This window comes from Giraffa tippelskirchi, chromosome 4, assembly GCF_054371585.1.
Source record: "Giraffa tippelskirchi isolate mGirTip1 chromosome 4, T2T-mGirTip1v1.2.pri, whole genome shotgun sequence".
Taxonomy (NCBI): Eukaryota; Metazoa; Chordata; class Mammalia; order Artiodactyla; family Giraffidae; genus Giraffa; species Giraffa tippelskirchi.
In genome coordinates, this window is record NC_137278.1 from 203,251,026 (window position 1) to 203,268,383 (window position 17,358).

Sequence of the window (17,358 nt, forward strand, 5' to 3'; positions counted from 1 at the left end):
CTTTCAAAGGTTGTCCCCGAAAGGCCAGAGCAGCTGGGTTCTTCACTCCAATGAAGCAGCTTTGCCTCTCAGAGGCCCAGTTTCCTGGCCTTGGAAGTGGGGTGACCCCTCCCACTCTGCCTGCCTCACTGGGCTCTGCTGGAGCCCATTTTGATTCTGACCCCTTTGCAGGGTGAGAATGAAAAGCAGCTGTGGCAGAGTAGAGGCCCCAGTGCCAGCAACCTCCACCACCACCTAATCCTCAGCAGCTGCCTGGACACCAGCAGGTGAAAAGGCCATGCTGCCCAATACACCCATTTCACAGACGGACAGAGTATCTGGGAGGGGAATGAGACAGGGATGGGTTCCAAGTTCCCACCTCAAACCAGACACCAGACCTCATCTGTTTCCTATGACATGGGGGTGAAGAAAGGGTGGCATTAAGGGGAGATGACCCCAACCAATATTGAACAAGGAAGAAGATCGGGTCTTGAGGGGTCTTTCACATACAAAAAATAAAGCCAACCAACTGCAACTTCTGCTTGGTAATTAGGCAAACGGAAAAGCAGCAGCAGGGGAGGAAGGACCCATGGGAGGCTGATCTGTGCAAGTGTGGTGGGGGGCTGCGGGGCCCGGCTCAGAGCCACCCTGGGAGAGAGGTAAGGAGGGCTCTGCTTGCTCTTGACCTGGTGCCCACTTGGGCCCCCAGGGGAGTTGACCGCCTGGGAGCCAGCTGTGTGCATGCGTGCCTCTGCTGGGGCAGGGCTGCATAGCTGGGGGTCAAGGACAGTGACTCGCCTGTGGAGTCAGGGCGGGCACACCCTCTCCCTAGGGTTACCCCCAACCCACCATGATCACCACTGAAGGCTCTCCCAGAGTCCACAGCTCCTGTCTTCCTGACGCCTGCAGCAACCTCTACCTGGCCAGGGAAGCTTGGGGGTGTCATGGTCATTGGGGCGATGGGGAGGGAGATGCCCCCATGGGGTGGCGGTGGAGGGATCAGATGGACCAACAGGCTGGTAAAGGAATGGAGGGAGGGCAAGGAACCCAACTGTAACCACTCACCAGCCTTTCTGGAGAGTCACCAAAGCTGGGTCCCAGCGACAGTGGGACCCCTGCTGACCCCTACCTCCCCCAATCTCAGCTCTACCTGCTTGGCCCCTGTAGTTTCTGGCAAGTTCCTTTGGGAACAGGGGTCATCCTTTCCTCTGAACAGGGGACAAGAGTGGAGCCTGGGTCGAGCACAGGAGGGAGGGCTTACCGTGCCTCGGGCCAAGGAAGCGGGGCTGTCGCCGTGCCCGTGCCCGGGGTGGGGGCCCCCTCCCTGCTGAGCCTGGGCCTCTGTCCACGTTCCTAACATTGCCGCCTCAGCTGTGCAATCGCTGCGTTACTAGTTTTTCTTTAAATATCTTTCTCCCCACCCTCCCCAACCCCATAGGAATCCCACAATATTTTTTTCTAGTTCTTTTTTCTCCCCCCCTTTTATTTTTTTTTTTGTTTTTTTTTCTGTTTTTTGCAAAACTAATTCTTTCACTTTCCTGTCATAAAATCACCTCTGAAAACACAACTTCTTTACAAAAAAGGTCACGAATGACACGGACTCTCAGGAAAACACATTTCTATGGTCTCTGGAAACACCTGTAACTGGCACCCAGGTGGACACGCACCTGGAGTGGGGGGGTCGGTGCGCGCGGGGGGGGGGGAATCCCCTCTAAGGACAGAGGAGAAATACCAGCCCTTATTTGGGGCGAAGCCAATTGGCACTTGGACGGCCACGGAGCCAACAAAAAGGCGGGATGGGGAGGGGTAAGGAGCTCCAGACCCCCAAACCCTGTGACCGCCCCCATTCTATCAATATGTTTCGGGGAGGGTCAGAGGACCCTGCCACAGTCTCTGGCAGGGAGAGTCGGAAGACAGAGTCCTCCCCATGCTTAGGACCAAGGCGTTTGTTACCCACCCGGAATTCCCTTTCTGTGTCCTCCTGACATCACGGGTTCCAAGGTGACACACCAGGAAGTCACCTCGAGCCACCAGTAAGGACTCCCACTCGTGCCAAACAGCCCAGACAGTGCCCCAGGGCTGGGCAGCGGGGTTGCGTTCCCTGTGCCCCAGACCCCGGGTCCTGCACATGCCCGCTCTCCTGAAGGACACCGGGCCCCCTCTTCCATCCCCCGCTTTGGCCAGCCTGCCCTCCCAGCGCCCGGCCTAAAACCCGGGTTTTGGTCTCTGCCACTGGCAGGGACAACTCATGTTTCCAGGCCGCAGCAGAAAACGAAGCTGCCTACAGCAGTGGGGGCCTCCTCCTGCTTGGAGAAGGCTGGACTGTGACAAAGCCTGGGCGTCACAAGCAAGAGAGAGGGGGCGGGGAGAGAGGGGGGAGAAGCCGGAGACCCTAAGAACCATGTCCAGGCTTCATTCTCCCCGCAAACAGCCAGGAGGAAGCAGCAGCTTGGGATAGGGGTCTGTCTCCCCTCGGCCTCAGTCCCCATCATGCCAGGTCCGACCACCCCAAAGGAGAAGGGCGGGGGTCGCGCGCCCCGCCCCTGCACACGCGTGCCGGGAAGCTCGGCCTCCGCAGCAAACACCTCAGACCTGTATCAGGTCCCAGGCCCGGCTGATGGCCAGGGAGGGTCCGGGGCCCCACGCAGATACGGATACACGCCTGGGGCGGCAGGCGCATGCGCAGCCGGAAGTCCGCGCCGCAGGTTCTTGTAGCACCTTTGGTTGAAAACTGAGGGACCTTTAGATGCCAGGAGGCTATGGCAGGCGAGGTTCATGCCAGCCCCGCCCACCTTCAAGAGAGAAATTAGGAAAGAGATGGGTGGGTGGGGCCCACGGGGGCCCGCTTGGGTGGTCCAAACGTGGGCCCAACTCCTGCCGCCCTCGCAGAGGAGGAGGGAAGGGGAGAGGGGCCACGGCCGCCTTCATCTCCACCTCTGTCCTGGCTTCCTCATCCCTGCCCCTCCTTCCCGGGTTATCTGGAGGAAGGAAAGGGACGGTGCCCATGCTGGGATGGGGGGTCCCCTAAGGGGCCCCGCAGCTGCCGGGGTTAGCACCGAGAAATCAGATGCTGTGCGCGAGAGCTGGAAGCAAGCTGGGGAGAGACAGGGCGGGATGTGGGGAGGGCAGCTGAACCTCAGGTTCTGGGGCTCCCCAAGAGCCACCCAGCAGGCCCCACTGTGCGTGGGCAAGGAGGGAGCCAAGAGACAAGAGGGAGGACTTCCCGGTGCTCTCGCCCCCACCCCAGCCCCATCGCCACCCCGTTCCAGGCCTGCCCCTCCCACTGGGCTTCAGGGGGTCTCCAACTACCCAGCCCCATCCCAGGGTCAACACCGAGCCTTTTGAAACAAGCGAAGCACAGGCGGGGTTGTCTGAGGGCGGGGGGTGCGGGGTGCGGGAGCAAGAGTATGACTTTGGGCAGGAGGGCGCCCCCCAGCCCCTCCCTCCTTGGTGGAGCCCCCCTTACTTGCTCGCCCCGCTGCTGCCACCCCCCGCTGCGGCGCCTGCTACCCCAGCAGCCACCTTCTCGAAATCCTCTGGGTTGCAGAATTCCTTGATAGTGACCGTGAGGAGGTTGCTGGTGACGTCGGTGACGACCACGTTGGAGCAGGGTGACATCTCAGGGCGCCAGTCCCCCGCCTCGGGCTCGGAGGCGGCGCCGGCCGGCTCAAGGGCGGCGGGAAGGGCCTGGCTGGCAGCTGCAGGGACCTCGGGAGGCGCCCGCTTGCTGGTGGCCGCTGCCTCGGGCGGGAGGGACAGGTCAAGCACCTCGGGCTCCCGCCAGTCGGGGGCCGATGGGCTCGTGGTCTCCGGGAGCAGCTTGGGGGGCGCGTCCTCCGGCTCGGAGGAGTGCGGGCCGGGCGAGGGGCAGCCGGAGGAGCTGGAGCTGCGGGCGTCGTAGGGGGCACTGGGGGGCGCCAGGAGCAGCCCCTGGCCGGGGGAGGCGGTGATGTCGGTCTTGCCGGCAGGCGGGGGCTGCAGAGGGCCGGGCGGGGGCTTGTTGTATAGCGCGAACGTGCCAAACTTCATGTGGCGGACCTGCGTGCGCAGGATGCTCTCGCTGAACTTCTTGCTCTTGCCGATGACGCGATTCCGGGACGGGACTTTGGGGCGGGCCAGGGCCCCGGCCCCCTGCCCGGCGCCGCCTGCGCCCGGGCCCTTGTCGATCACCTTCAGGTTCAGGATAATGCGGTTCCGCTTGGGCTCCCGCGGCTTGACCTTGCGATTGATGATTCGCACGGTCTCGGAGAAGGGGGAGATGGGCGGGCGCAGGCCGGGGCTGCCCCCCTGGGGGTCTGGGCGGGGCAGAGGGCGGCGGGACATGCGGTGGCAACGGCGGATGTCCTTCTTGAGCCGGTGCACCGCAGCGCTGGAATGCAGCTTGGGCGAGGAGGCGCTGGCGCTCGGCTTGACGGAGAAATGCACGTCGCTGATGCGGAGGGCCTCGGCCTGGGCCCGTGCCTGCGGGACAGAGGGAGGCAAGTGGCTGAGGGCTCAGGCTGCCCGCTGACCTCTGGACACCCCCTGCCTCGGCCACCCACGAGTACTGGCTCAAGAAACCATTCTGAGGGCACTTAAGAAAATCAGTCAGTGCTCCTACCCCTGCCTGAGCGATAAAAAGAAACAGGTTCAGAAAGGTGACGCAAAGTGCAGAAGGCTGAGGGGGTAAGGCACACTCTCATCCAGGCCCAATTTGCAAGGCTTGACTTTCCCAGCTCGGCTGTGGGCCCGGGGGACAGACTAGTTACTGGCTGTCCTTGCTGATACACAGAAGTGGAACTGCCAGGATGTTGCATGGAAAGAAGCCCTGGACCACTTCTGCCCTGGGAAGATCCCAGCCCAGCCTGGCACTCCTCCATGGACTAATTCTTGGTGACCTAAGGCAGAAGATGATCCCTCCCTGCTCCACTCCATACCCCAGCCTAATGGACCCATCTATAGATGCCCTGAGCTCTTTCTCTGCCTCTGAACAAGCTGCACCTCCAGCTCAGTCTTGCCTCCTCAACTCTGAGGGCAGACCTTTGGCCCCTCCTCTTCGCTCCCAGCCCCTGGCACTTCCCCTCCTGGGTCTGATTCATCTGTCTGCCCAGGGTCTGGCTCAGGGCCTGGTTCTGAGCAAACTGGTGCCAACAGATTTTAAAGCAAGCACCTAAAACCTCCTTGGCATTGGTTTGGTGGGGATGGGCTAAGAGGTGGGATGGACCTCGCCATAGTCTCTGTGCCAAAATGGCCCGGGGGCAGGATGGCTGGACAGAAGTCTGTGGGGAGCAAGCGATACTTACTGTCCCAGGCTCCTGAGCCCAGCTGCACACAGTCCCCGGTGTGAAATGTGTAAAGCCCCAGGACTCTGCAGCAGCTCACCTGCTACCTCAGGGAAGGTGCGGGATGTGTGTGGCAGGGCCCTCAGAGACCCCAGGTCCAGGGCAAGACTCACAAGGTTAGGTAAGCCATCCTCCCGGGCCAGTCCTTCCCTCACTAAGCAAGTGCTAATGAGTCACCTGCCAGCTGCCTGGGGCTACAGCTGCGACCATACACAGCTTCTATGTCCAGGGGGTAGCACTTCAAGGAAAAGATAGGTAACAGATAATTAGGGTACAGGGTGATTCAATGCAAGGAAGTACAGGCTCCAGAGAAGTACAGATTAGGTCCCCATCTTGGAGGATGATGCGTCAGTAGGAAAAAAACCCAAAAAACACCCTTGACTTTCCTGAGCTATGCCTCAAGCGGCTGTGGAGGCCCAGGTGGCCTGCTCAAGGGGTACTGCTAAGACCAATGGTGGAGACAGAGGGAGTCCAGGGATGAGAGTGTCGAGTGGCCAGGGAACCGAAAGCAATGGCTGGATAGTGGGTAAAGATGGATGACCAGTCTGGGTTCCGTAGATACCCTGGCTCCTGGTGGGGGAGATCGTTAGGCAGTGACTGTCTCCAGCCAGGGGAGCTGGGGTGGCTGAGGAAGGGCATATTCCCACGGGTCAGTCTCTGGGCTCCCTAAGAGTGCGATCTGGGGTTGGAGGTCTCTCCACCTCCCATCCCCACGGTGCTGGATGCTTAACCAGTACCCCCGAGGTAGCCTGGTAGACAAGACTAGAGTGTATTTGACCACAAGCCCCAGAAGAGGTTATCTGTGGACTTTGATGCTGAATAAGTAAGGATGTCATTTAGAACGTGGGAGAGGCACATGTCCTCCAAGTTCTGTCTCAAGTCTCCTCCGGAGGTGGCTTAGTTAACAATCCCTCCAGCCACTAGGTGGCAGCAGATGTGGCCCCCGACCTCCCTGTGCCAGGGCTGCCAGCTCCTCTAGCTCAGAACCAGTGGAGCCAGGGGCTGGTTCCCTCATACCCCTTCCCAGACAAAGGCAGGGGAAAGCCAGCCTTCCTTGGCATGACAAAAAGGGCTTTTTGCAGCTTCACCCCCGAGGGAGCTTAGGGGATTCCCCACTCTTTCCAATACCCCGAGGGTTAGCGTTTATTCCCTCTGCACACTGCCAGGGCTCCGGGACCTCTGTATTTAGAGTTCTGCCGGAGTCCAGCAGTGACTCATGGTCCCTGGGGACTGGAAAAGAGTGTAGGCAAGGCAAACATCAGATCTAGGATGAAACCCTGGCTTGGTGGGACTCCTGTGGCCATGAGATAGTATATGTTATCTGCTTAGCACAACTCCTGGTACACATCAAGCACTCAAGAAATGCTAGACTTATTTATCCAAGGGGTAGTGCTTTTGAGAGTAACCCTTTTCTAATGTATGGCTTCCAACCTTTCTACAAAAAAACTTCCTCCTTTGTAATTTCTAAATGTTTTTTCAAAGGGGGTTAGTTTACCGTCCTCCTCCTCTCCCCTCCCCAGGTTGAGAATTCTTTGAAGGTGAGACCTGGGTCTGCTTGTGAATTAAAAATGGTAACCACAGCCAGTGCATTTATTGCACTCTGACTGGGTGACAGGCACAGCTCCGAGGGCTTGGCATGTACTACATCTAGATAACATGGAAGATAAAGCCCTGGACTCTACCACTCCCTCTCTGTGATCACAAGCAAGTTATTTAACCTCTCTGGTCTCAAGTTTTTCTATGTATAAAATGGGGATAATGCAACCTACCTCATGGGCTCCTGTTCTCTTCAGAGTAGTTCCCTGCAGAAAGTGAGTGCTACCTGAGTGTGCTTTGTTTACTATACACACTGCCTCTTGGGTTCAGACCAAGCTGATCTCCATCACCCCTTGCAAATCTCTCTCTCATGCTCCCTGAGTATCTATTTCATCTCATCTCCAAATCAAGATCCTCTCATCTGCCTCTCCATCCCCTGCCCCACCAACTCTGCAGCCTTCAGAGTTTCCCGTGTGTGTCCATCCTTTTCCCTAACCTGATGTGTTCTCCCTGAGGGACAGGGTTAAGAGAAGGAGATATGATGAAGCCAGGAATCTGGGTGATGGGAGCTCAGGTAAAATCACCTCCCTTCCTTGGGCCTTGATTTTCTCATCTTCAAAAGAGGGATACCATTCCCTACTTCGTAGGGGGGTTTTGAGCAATTGAAAGGAGATAATCCATGTGGGGGGACTCATCACTATGAGGCCCGCAGCCAGAGCTACAGCTATTAAAAAAAGAAAAGCATTCTGAATCAATGCTCATGGCCATTGCTCGCTTCCCCGCTAGAGGGCACTCCAGCTGCACTGTGAGAGGCTGTCACACAGCCCACGGGCCTCCAGCTGCTCTGCTCCATCCCTTCCGAGACACATCAAGGGTTAAGATTGCTCCAGGGATCTCCTAAGATGTGTGTAATTTGGAGACAAGGGTCACAGAAGGATGTAATTCTGGAAACCATTATTTCTTTCACTTCTGCTTTAAGTCTGAGGCAAACTTTATACACACGTACAGTCCTTTTGACGGAGGTGGGGGCTGGAGAGTCCACCAACTGGGCTTTGAGCCTTTCGGACAGATTGGAGATTCTGAGTCCCTGCCATTCTGCACAGCCTTTTTTTCTGCAGAGTCCCGTCTGCCCGGCCCATGCCAAGTGCCACAAAGTCACAGGTTGTCGGGGTGAGACGGAGCCTTGAGAAAACCTTAGCACTGGTGAGGAGACTGTGCTTGCCCACGGAGACGGCCTGCAGCCTTGCCTGCCGCCTTGGGTCATCTCGACTTCCCTTTCCCAGATTCTGTTCTTTCTCATTAAAAAAAAATAAACACCAAAAGCCTCTAAGATGGCTTCCTCTGGAGCTAGGTCTCCCTGCCTTGCCAAGTCCAATGTGCCATGCTTTTACTCTCTCCCCCTCCATCCTCATTAGAACCTCCAGACACAGCCAGAAGTGGGGATAACTGAGAACCAGTGGCCCAGCCTGAGTGATAAAACCCAAAGTGAAGTGACTTAAGGTCAAATTTAAGTTCGATCCTCCAGTCGGAAGGGAAGGCATGCAGAACAAATCTTGAGAAAGGCAAGCTGGAGACAGGGAGGCAGCCGCCCACCCCAAAAGCCTCTCCCTGTTCCACACCATGAGGGAGATCACATTCACTCCTGCCCTGGACGTGAATTCCAGGTAGCGCCCCACCAGCTCAAGGCTGGGGGAGAGCAGGGCTCTCACGTGCAGAGGCCACCTCCCTGCCACCCCCGCAGGTGGACCGCCCCCACCTGCCTCATCCACCCTCTTCCTGCTGGCCTCCCCAGACCCCGGTTTTGTGAGCAAGGATCATCCTCCCTCCTCGTCCCCATTCCCAGGCCCCTCTTGCAGAGAAGCTCGAGCTGGCCAGGGCCGCCTGCCAGGGGCTCGTCGGGGGCTCACAAACCACCCCCTGCCCAGCTGGGGCCTCCTCTCGAAAGGCCCGCCCGCTTGGGCGGCCGCGGATCTGTCCCTCCCCTGCAGGCCCCGTGTTGCGCCCGGGCTAGGGGCCCGAGAGGGGGCTGTTGGGGCTGGGCCAGATTACCTTCAGGAGGAAAGTTTTGGGTTTGGGTCCCCTCTTCTTGGGCCCATACAGCTCACGCTCCCGCTCCCTGCGGTCGAAAAACACCCGAGGTTAAAAACGAGCCCCTTCCTGGGCCCCACTCCGCGCTGCCCTCCCCGGCCCTCCCGCTTCCCCGCGCGGCGCCCCAGCCGAGCCTCGGCCCCGCCGCCCCTGCCAGCTTCCCAAACTCACTTCTGTTCGAAGGCTGCAATGAGCCGCGAGTCCAGGATGTTCTCTTCGGGCTCCCAAGTGCTGTACCTGCCGAGTTACACATGCATAAAATAAAAAACAAAACCAGAGAGGCAGAGGTACATGCGAGGGAGCAAATGTGCGCACCCCCCCAAGGTAAAAAAAAAGAAAAAAAGGCCCCGATGTCCGCTGCCTCCCTTCCCCCCTCGCTCCTGGATCCCGTGACACTCACTTGATGGCCCACCCCTTCCATTTCACCAGGTACTCGATGCGTCCCTGAAAAAGAGAAGGAAAAAAAGGGGAGAGTGGGGGTGGGGAAGATGCGGGGACGCGAGGAGGCGACGGCGCGGGGGTGGGCGAGAGAGCCCGGGTTAGCGGGACTGCTTCTCCTGGCTGGCCCACGGACTCGGGCCTCGGCTGCGGGGCGACGCGTCCCGCCCTGGGAGGCGGCTCACCTTTCGGATCCGCCGTTTGATGATAGATTCGGCCGCGAAGACCCGCTCGCCCACTGCAGACAGCTCCATCTTGCTCAGCGGCACCCACAGCCCATAATACTCCCTGCTCCCGCGGCCGGTGCTGCACCGCTCGCGCACGCGCCGCAGCGCTCAGGCTCGGCGGGCGGGCGCGCGGCAGGGCGCGCGCTCGCGTTCCAGCTGCGGGCCGTCACGTGACCCTCCGGGCTGGTGCGCCGTTGCCAGGACCTCCTCCTCCCCTGGGGCGGTTGCTAGGGAAAGTGAGCGCACGCGGGGCCGGGGCGCGCGCTGGCTCTTAAAGGGGCCTATCCTGTCTCTGGGAGCCGCGGCCCCGCAGCCCGGGAAGGAGATGCTTGGCCTGCGGGAAGCCGGGTTGCGGACAGTGCAATCTTACACTTTCTCATTCTCCCTTCCATCTTCCTGGTCCCCGACCCGCTGACTACCTCTCCCTCTTAACCCTCCCTTACAAGTCACGCCTGGGCCCTGGGCGGGGAAGGGCGGTGGAATTTCTACAGCCGCTGCTCAACCTCCCAGCAGAAGTTTGCAAACAGTTAAATATGATACAGCAGAAATGCATTTGCTGTTGCCTTGCCAGGCCCTGCGGGAATTTCTTTAAAACACTGCTCCCCCACCACCCCTTATCCATTATTTATATATTCGTGGGAGTGTGGTTTTGTAACCAGTTCAGATGAATTAAAACAAAAACGCCACCGCAGGAAAGGGTGGGGGGAGGCGGTGAATGGGGCCGAGGAAGGTCGGAGTGATCAACTGTTTGTTTTCGGCCGGGGTCTTGGGCGGGCACCTGCCTTCACCGGCAGGGAGGTCGGGTGAAGACGCAGCGAGCAAGATGTGGCGGTGGTTGGGTGAGGGGGCGGTCCAGGGAGGAGAGGCCGCGGGGTGACTCCAAGCTTCCCACATACCAGATTGGGCCCGAAGCGGGTCATCCTTGGGTCATTCGGCAAAAGCCGCCCTCGCGGTCAGGTCTGTCTGTTTTCTGATTCCCAGGCCCCCTGGCCGCGTCACCCTCCTGCCGCCTACAGTTCCTCTAATGGTTCCGCCATTGCTAACGGGGAGACCACAGCCCAGCTTCCTATCTGGGGAGGGAATGGGAGACTTCGGCTGTCCTGGAAGGGGCACAAAGTAGCCCTGCCACACATACCGCGCCATTTCTTTTATTTTGAATTATTTAAACTTTATTTTTAAAAAAGAACACAAACAGCCCTGTTCTTTGCAATTTTTTTTGAAAGTAAGAAAGAAAAAAAAAGCAACTGTATATAATCTCCATCAAACCGTTAACCTCTTCACGGATCTTCTTCCAGCCTCTGTCCTATGCCTAATAAACACACGAACCTATGCTCCTTTGTACATTATATATATGTAGTATAGATGTGTATTTAAATACTTTCTTTTCAGCAGAATGGGACCAGATTGTTCACACTAACTGGAATCCACTTTTCTCCCTTAATGATACAAAGTGGACCCTTTTTGGTGTCATTGAATACAAATTTCCCAATCGTTTGTGGTGGCACCGAGACCGAGGTGGAGAGGGCTGGGGATGTGGTTCTGATCAAGGCTGTCTCTTGCTCTCATTATGTATTTGTTGGAAAAGAAGATTTTTACATGTCCTGTGGTGCAACCCCAATTCTTGTGGTTTCAAGTCAACCACATCAAAATTTCTGTTTCTCATCCTTACCAGCCTGCTAATTTGTCCAGTTATTACCTTGGGGGAAATCCCTCCCCTCTTAAAGTCCACATACTCTTGAGAAATAGCTATTTGCTGTCCAGCCCAAAGTGGGCTTCTGTGCAAGTACAGAATTGCCCTCCTGGGGGTGGTGGAGGTGGTTGGACAGGTGAGCTGTGTGGATATGAATGTGTGTGTTCTCAGGCTGCAGAACACAGACAGCTGGGTGAAGCCGGTAAGCATTAACCCATTTGTTGGTTCTTTCAGCAGCTCTTGTGAGTTCTTTTTAAGGCTTTGTGTTCAACTGTCAAAAACAAAGGTGCCCAGGCTTGAGGAGCTCTGAGGTGAGAAAGGCATCTGCTACGCAATGTGACCAGTGCTAGAATAAAGATGTATTCATTTCTTATGGCTGCTGTAACATTACCACAGGCCAGTGGTTTGAAATAACACAAATATTTTATCTTATAGTTCTGGAGGTCAGAAGGCCCAGATCGGTGTCTTTGGGCTCTAGGGAGAGAATCCATTCCTTGCTTCTTCCAGCTTCTAGAAGCTGCTGGCATTCCTTGGCTCACTCTAATATTTACTTTTGCCTTACCTTGACTGACTGACCACCTCCTTCTAAGAAGGACCTTTGTGATGACATTGGGCCCACCCAAATAATGGAGGACAATCTTCCCATCTTGACATATCTTACCTTAATTGTATCTGCTGAGTCTTTTCACCAAAGAGTTACATATTATGTAAAGTATATAATGTATCATGTTTATAGGTTCTGGAGATTAGAATGTGGACATATTTGGTGGGTGGGGCCTTATTCAACTTACTACAAAAGGTATGTTTAAGATGCCCTGGGAGTCTAGATATATTAGTCAAGGCTCACCAGAGAAACAGAACCAATAGCATGTATATAGAGATACATAAGAGGACCTCCCCGGTGGCTCAGAAGGTAAAGCGTCTGCCTACAATGTGGGAGATCCGGGTTCAATCCCTGGGTTGGGGAGATCCTCTGGAGAAGGAAATGGCAACCCACTCCAGTACTCTTGCCTGGAAAATCCCATGGATGGAGGAGCATGGTAGGCTACAGTCCATGGGGTTGCAAAGAGTCGGACACGACTGAGCGACTTCACACTCACTCAGAGATACATAAGAGGAAATTTCTTATAGGAATTGGCTTTATGATTATGGAAACGCAAGAAGTCTGCTGTCTGCAAACAGGAGAACCAGAAAAGCCAGTAGTGAGAGGCCTGAGAACCAGGGGGCTGCTGGGATAAGTCCCCGAGTCTAAGGGCCTGAGAATTAGGAACTCTAATGTCTGAGGGCAGGAGAAGATCGATGTCCTGGCTCAAAAAGAAAGGGAATTTGCCATTCCTCCATCTTTTTGTTCTATTTGGGTCCTCCATTGATAATGTTATCACTTTGCCAACAAAGGTTCATATAATCAAAGCTGTGCTTTTTCCAGTAGTCATGTACAGATGTGAGAGTTGGAACATAAAAAAGGCTGAGCGCTGAAGAATTGATGCTTTTGAACTGTTGTGTTGGAGAAGACTCTTGAGAGTCCCTTGGATTGCAAGGAGATCAAATCAGTCAATCCTAAAGGTAATCAACCCTGAATATTTATTTGAAGTGGGAACTGAAGCTCCAATATTTTGGCCACTTGATGTGAAGAGCCAATTCATTGGAAAAGACCCTGATGCTGGGAAAGATTGAGGGCAGGAGGAGAAGGGGACGACAGAGGATGAGATGGTTGGATGGCATCATGGACTCAATGGACGTGAGTTTGAGCAAACTCCGGGAGATAGTGAAGGACAGGGGAGCCTGGCGTGCTGCAGTTCATGCAGGGGGTTGCACAGAGTCAGACATGACTGAGTTACTGAACAACAACAACAGTGGATACCATGGTGCCCTTCTACATCGGTAAGAGTGGACTTCTTTACTTGGTGTACTGAATCTAGTGCAGACAAGTGAGTGATAACGTTTACCAGCTATTTGGGCATCCCGTAGCCCAGGCAGGATGACCTATAAAATGAAACATCCTGCTAGATAAGGGAGTATCCCACTGCCTGGAGGAATGGAGGCTGGGAAGTCTTCTCAGAGGTGGGAACATTTAATGTGGGACCTGAAAGATGAAGAGGCGTTGCCTGCTCGTGAAGAATGAGAAAGTCATCTCAGGTCAGTGGAGAAGGAGCTTCTGTGAGAGAAAGTCCCTCCCACCTCTTCCACTAGTCTGACACCTCCAGGTGTTCAATAAATATTTCTTGGGCACATGAGAGGGCCATTGAAGGGATTTTCAAGAGTAAGTTTGACCCTATAACATATGTGTGAATTCAGACCCAGCAAACACTCTCTGGGTGTCCCCTTCCCTCCCCAGTTGGACTCAGGGAATGCAAAGATGGAAGAGGTGGGATTTCTACCCTCTAGGAACTGAGGTGCATGGAGGGATGAAGGTGTAAACAGATGGGATGTGATCTGTGCCAAGTTTTAGCTGTCAACTTCTCTGAGCTTCAGTTTTCTTCATGCCTATCTTGTAGGGCTTCCCAGGTGGCTCAGTGGTAAAGAAGCCACCTGCAATGCAGGTGACACAGGAGACATGGGTTTGATCCCTGGGTCAGAAAGATCTCCTGGAGGAGGAAATGGCAACCCACTCCAGTATTCTTGCCTGGAAAATCCCATGGACAGAGGAGCCTGGTGGGCTACAGTCCATGGGATCACAAAGAGTTGGACACCACTGAGCGACTGAGAACACACACCGAGCGATAAGTAAGCACATCCTGTAGTTTTATTGTGAGGATGATGAGATAACACAAATATGGCACCTGGAACTCTGTTGGGCACATAATAGGTGTGTGACAGTGGAGGTGTATGTATGTATATGCTACAGTCTGGCTCATAACTAGAGAAAGAAACACACACACACACACACACACACACAATGTGTATACTTACAAGCCTTTCTTCCTCTGAAACTCAGTTCTAGAAACTAAAACTGTATTGGTCAAAGAGGACACCAAACACTTTGTATAGCATTCATCATGTTTCAAGGACTCTTCCAAGTGCTTTACATATGATATTAACTAATTTACTCTTCAAAATAATCCTATGAGGTGGATACTATTATTCTATTTCACCGTTGAGAATACTGGGTCTCTATCCAAACATTTGTAAAGACCCTGATGTTGGGAAAGATTGAAGGCAGGAGGAGAAGGGGATGACAGAGGATGAGATGGTTAGATGGCATCACCGACTCAATGGACATGAGTTTGAGTAAACTCTGGGAGTTGGTGATGGACAGGGAGGCCTGGTGTGCTGCGGTTCATGGGGTTGCAGAGAGTCGGACATGACTGAGTGACTGAACTGAACTGAACTAACCTGAACATGGAAGATGCTGAAGCTGAGATGAATAACACGTTAAGCTCTGCATTCATTGGATGCCCCTCGTCTCCTCCCGGTACCAGATGAGATCCATCATGTGATGTAATTTGACTTAACAAAACTATGGACAAAGAAGCTGAAGATCTGCAGTCAGGTGTCAATACGAGTCTCAAAGAATGGAAGCATGTATATTGCCTTCTGAAATATTGTGCTGTGAAATTATGTGCCCCCAGAGAAAGGCTAACTATTTTTAGAAAGAGAGCGGTAGAGACTTTTGGAAATATGCCTGAATACAGTCATAATTGGGCAAGGGATACAGGGAACGCCAATTTTGGCAGAGGGATCTTTTGGAAAAGCAGCTCTGACCCAGTCATCCCTCCCTTTAAGACTTTTCAAACTGGAAGAAGCCAAAGTATCAACAGGGAGAAACCCCTGTCAGTGGCTCATCGCTGTCTCTAGAAGGCAACGAGACGAGAGCTCTTTCTCGTGGCAAAGGGGCCCCTCCCGAGGGTTTTCACTCCCAGCCCTCACCCTGTACAACCCCCTCCTTCAGTCTCATCAAACCACCTGCTGTCTTCTGAATGGTCCCTGCTTTTTCACGCTTTCTTATCTTCAGTTCATCTGGGAAGCACCTACATATCTTTCAAAACACAGTCCTGATTTATCCTCCTGTATGAAACTGTCTCTGTTCCCCCAGGTAGAACTGGCTAGATGTCCTTGGCCCCATTTGAGTGTCTGCAGAGTTCTCAGAGCACAGAAGAGTTGTGTTTGGTCAGTTGCTATCACTTCCTATAAAGCATGACCTCCCCGAGGGCCAAATTGCATATACCCCTCACTTCCCTGACACTGGGCAGCCAACCAACTAACATTCCTGAGCGCCACCCATGTACCCAGCACTATTCTAGGTGCTGGAGGTTCGACAGAGAAAAGACAGATAGATCCCCACCCTCCAGAAGATTGTTATGAAGGCAGCTGCAGACATGGAACACACCAGACAAGGGCATGATTTTCAGGCATGCGAAGTGCCAGGCTGACTGAAGCACAAGCTGGAATCCAGATTGCAGGGAGAAATATTAATAAATGCAGATAACACCACCCTAATGGCAGAAAGCAGAAGAGGAATTAAAGAGCCTCTTGATGAAGGTTAAAGAGGAGAGTGAAAAAGTTGTTTTAAAATTCAACATTCAAAAAACTAAGATCATGGCATCTAGTCCCATCACTTCATGGCAAATAGATGGGGAAACAATGGATACAGTGACAGACTTTATTTTCTTGGGCTCCAAAATCACTGCAGATGGTGACTGCTGCCATGAAATTAATAGACATTTGCTCCTTGGGAGAAAAGCTATGACAAATCTAGACAGCATATTAAAAAGCAGAGATCACTTTGCTGACAAAGGTCTGTATAGTCAAAGCTATGGTTTTTCTAGTACTCATGTACAGATGTGAGAGCTGGACCATAAAGAAGGGTGAGCATCAAAGAATTGATGCTTTCAAACTGTGGTGCTGGAGATTTTTGAGAGTCCCTTGGACAGCAAGGATATCAAATCAGTCAATCCTATAGGAAATCAACCCTAAATATTCATCGGAAGGACTGATGCTGAAGCTGCAGCTCTAATACTTTGGCCACCTGATGTGGAGAGCCAACTCATTGGAAAAGACTCTGATGCTGGGAAAGATTGAAAGTAGGAGGAGAAGGGGATGACAGAGGATGAGCTGGTTGGATGGCATCACCAACTCGATGGACATGAGTTTGAGCAAACTCCAGGAGATAGTGAAGGACAAGGAAGCCTGGTGTGCTGTAGTCCATGGGGTTGCAAAGAGTCGTATACAACTGAGTGACTGAACAACAACAACAACAATGTAAGACTAAGACCATGTGGTAGGGAAGAACAGGCTAGGTGGATGGGGTGCTCAGCTGGGGTGGTTAGGGCACACCTTTTGAGGGGCTGAATCTGAGATGAGCCCTGCACAAGGAAAAGGAGGCAGCTACATAGACCTGGGAGAAGAGTTTTCCAAGCAGAAGGAAGAGCAAGTGCAAAGGGCTTGAGGCAAGGACATGCTTGGTGTATCTGAGGGACTGAAGGAAGTCTGTGAGCCTGAAGTGGAGACTGAGGTCTTCCAGGAAGGCAGAGGCCCCATGTGCAGAGTCTTACAGGCCACCAAGGAGAGCTTGGGCATTGTTCTCATATCTGTAAGGAAACTCCAGGAGAGAGCTCATGGCGAGAGGAGATGGGTCATGGCACAGCGAGGTTGAGGCTGATGTAGAGGCAAAGCCTTGGGTGGTTGGAGAGGTTCTGAGCACTGAGCAGTGACTGCTTCTCCAATCAACCCCAGTCCAGCCTCCTGGATGTAAGTCCAGGGAGGCAGAGTGTGTGTTAGTCGCTCGGTCATGTCCAGCTCTTTGCAATCCCATGGACTGCAAGGAGCCTGCTAGGCTCCTCTGTCCATGGGATTCTCCAGGCATGAATACTGGAGTGGGGTGTCATTGCCTTCTCCAGGGGATCTTCCCGACCCAGGGATCAAACCGGGGTCTCCTGTATTGCAGGCAGATTGTTTACCATCTGAGCCACCAGGGAAGCCCAGGGAGGCAGTAGGCTGTGGTTAAAAAGGGAGAGCTGTGCCAAGATTCTCCAAGCTTGGGCACCCTCTAACAGAGAGATGAGCAAGGGTGAGAAGGCTATTCCCCTGGTCTGCTGGTTCCTTAAGCTTCTCTGCAAAGACACCCCAAAGTAGAAGGATT

General features: G+C 54.1%; 1 protein-coding gene across 2 annotated transcripts; it reads right to left on the reverse strand.

The window, feature by feature from the left end:
- Nucleotides 1-336: 336 nt before the first annotated feature.
- On the reverse strand, nt 337-9,660 carry CBX6 (chromobox 6). 2 transcript variants are annotated; one of them, XM_081590158.1, is made up of 5 exons: nt 9,548-9,660; nt 9,325-9,368; nt 9,096-9,161; nt 8,886-8,952; nt 337-4,440 (listed from the first exon to the last, which is right to left on the reverse strand). In XM_081590158.1, the coding sequence occupies exons 1-5, from the start codon at nt 9,614-9,616 to the stop codon at nt 3,442-3,444; spliced, it is 1,245 nt and encodes a 414-aa protein (XP_081446284.1). In that variant the 5' UTR covers nt 9,617-9,660; the 3' UTR covers nt 337-3,441. The 2 variants fall into 2 exon arrangements, with proteins under 2 accessions (XP_081446284.1, XP_081446285.1); XM_081590159.1 differs by having other exon boundaries at nt 1,437-4,386.
- Nucleotides 9,661-17,358: the final 7,698 nt, after the last annotated feature.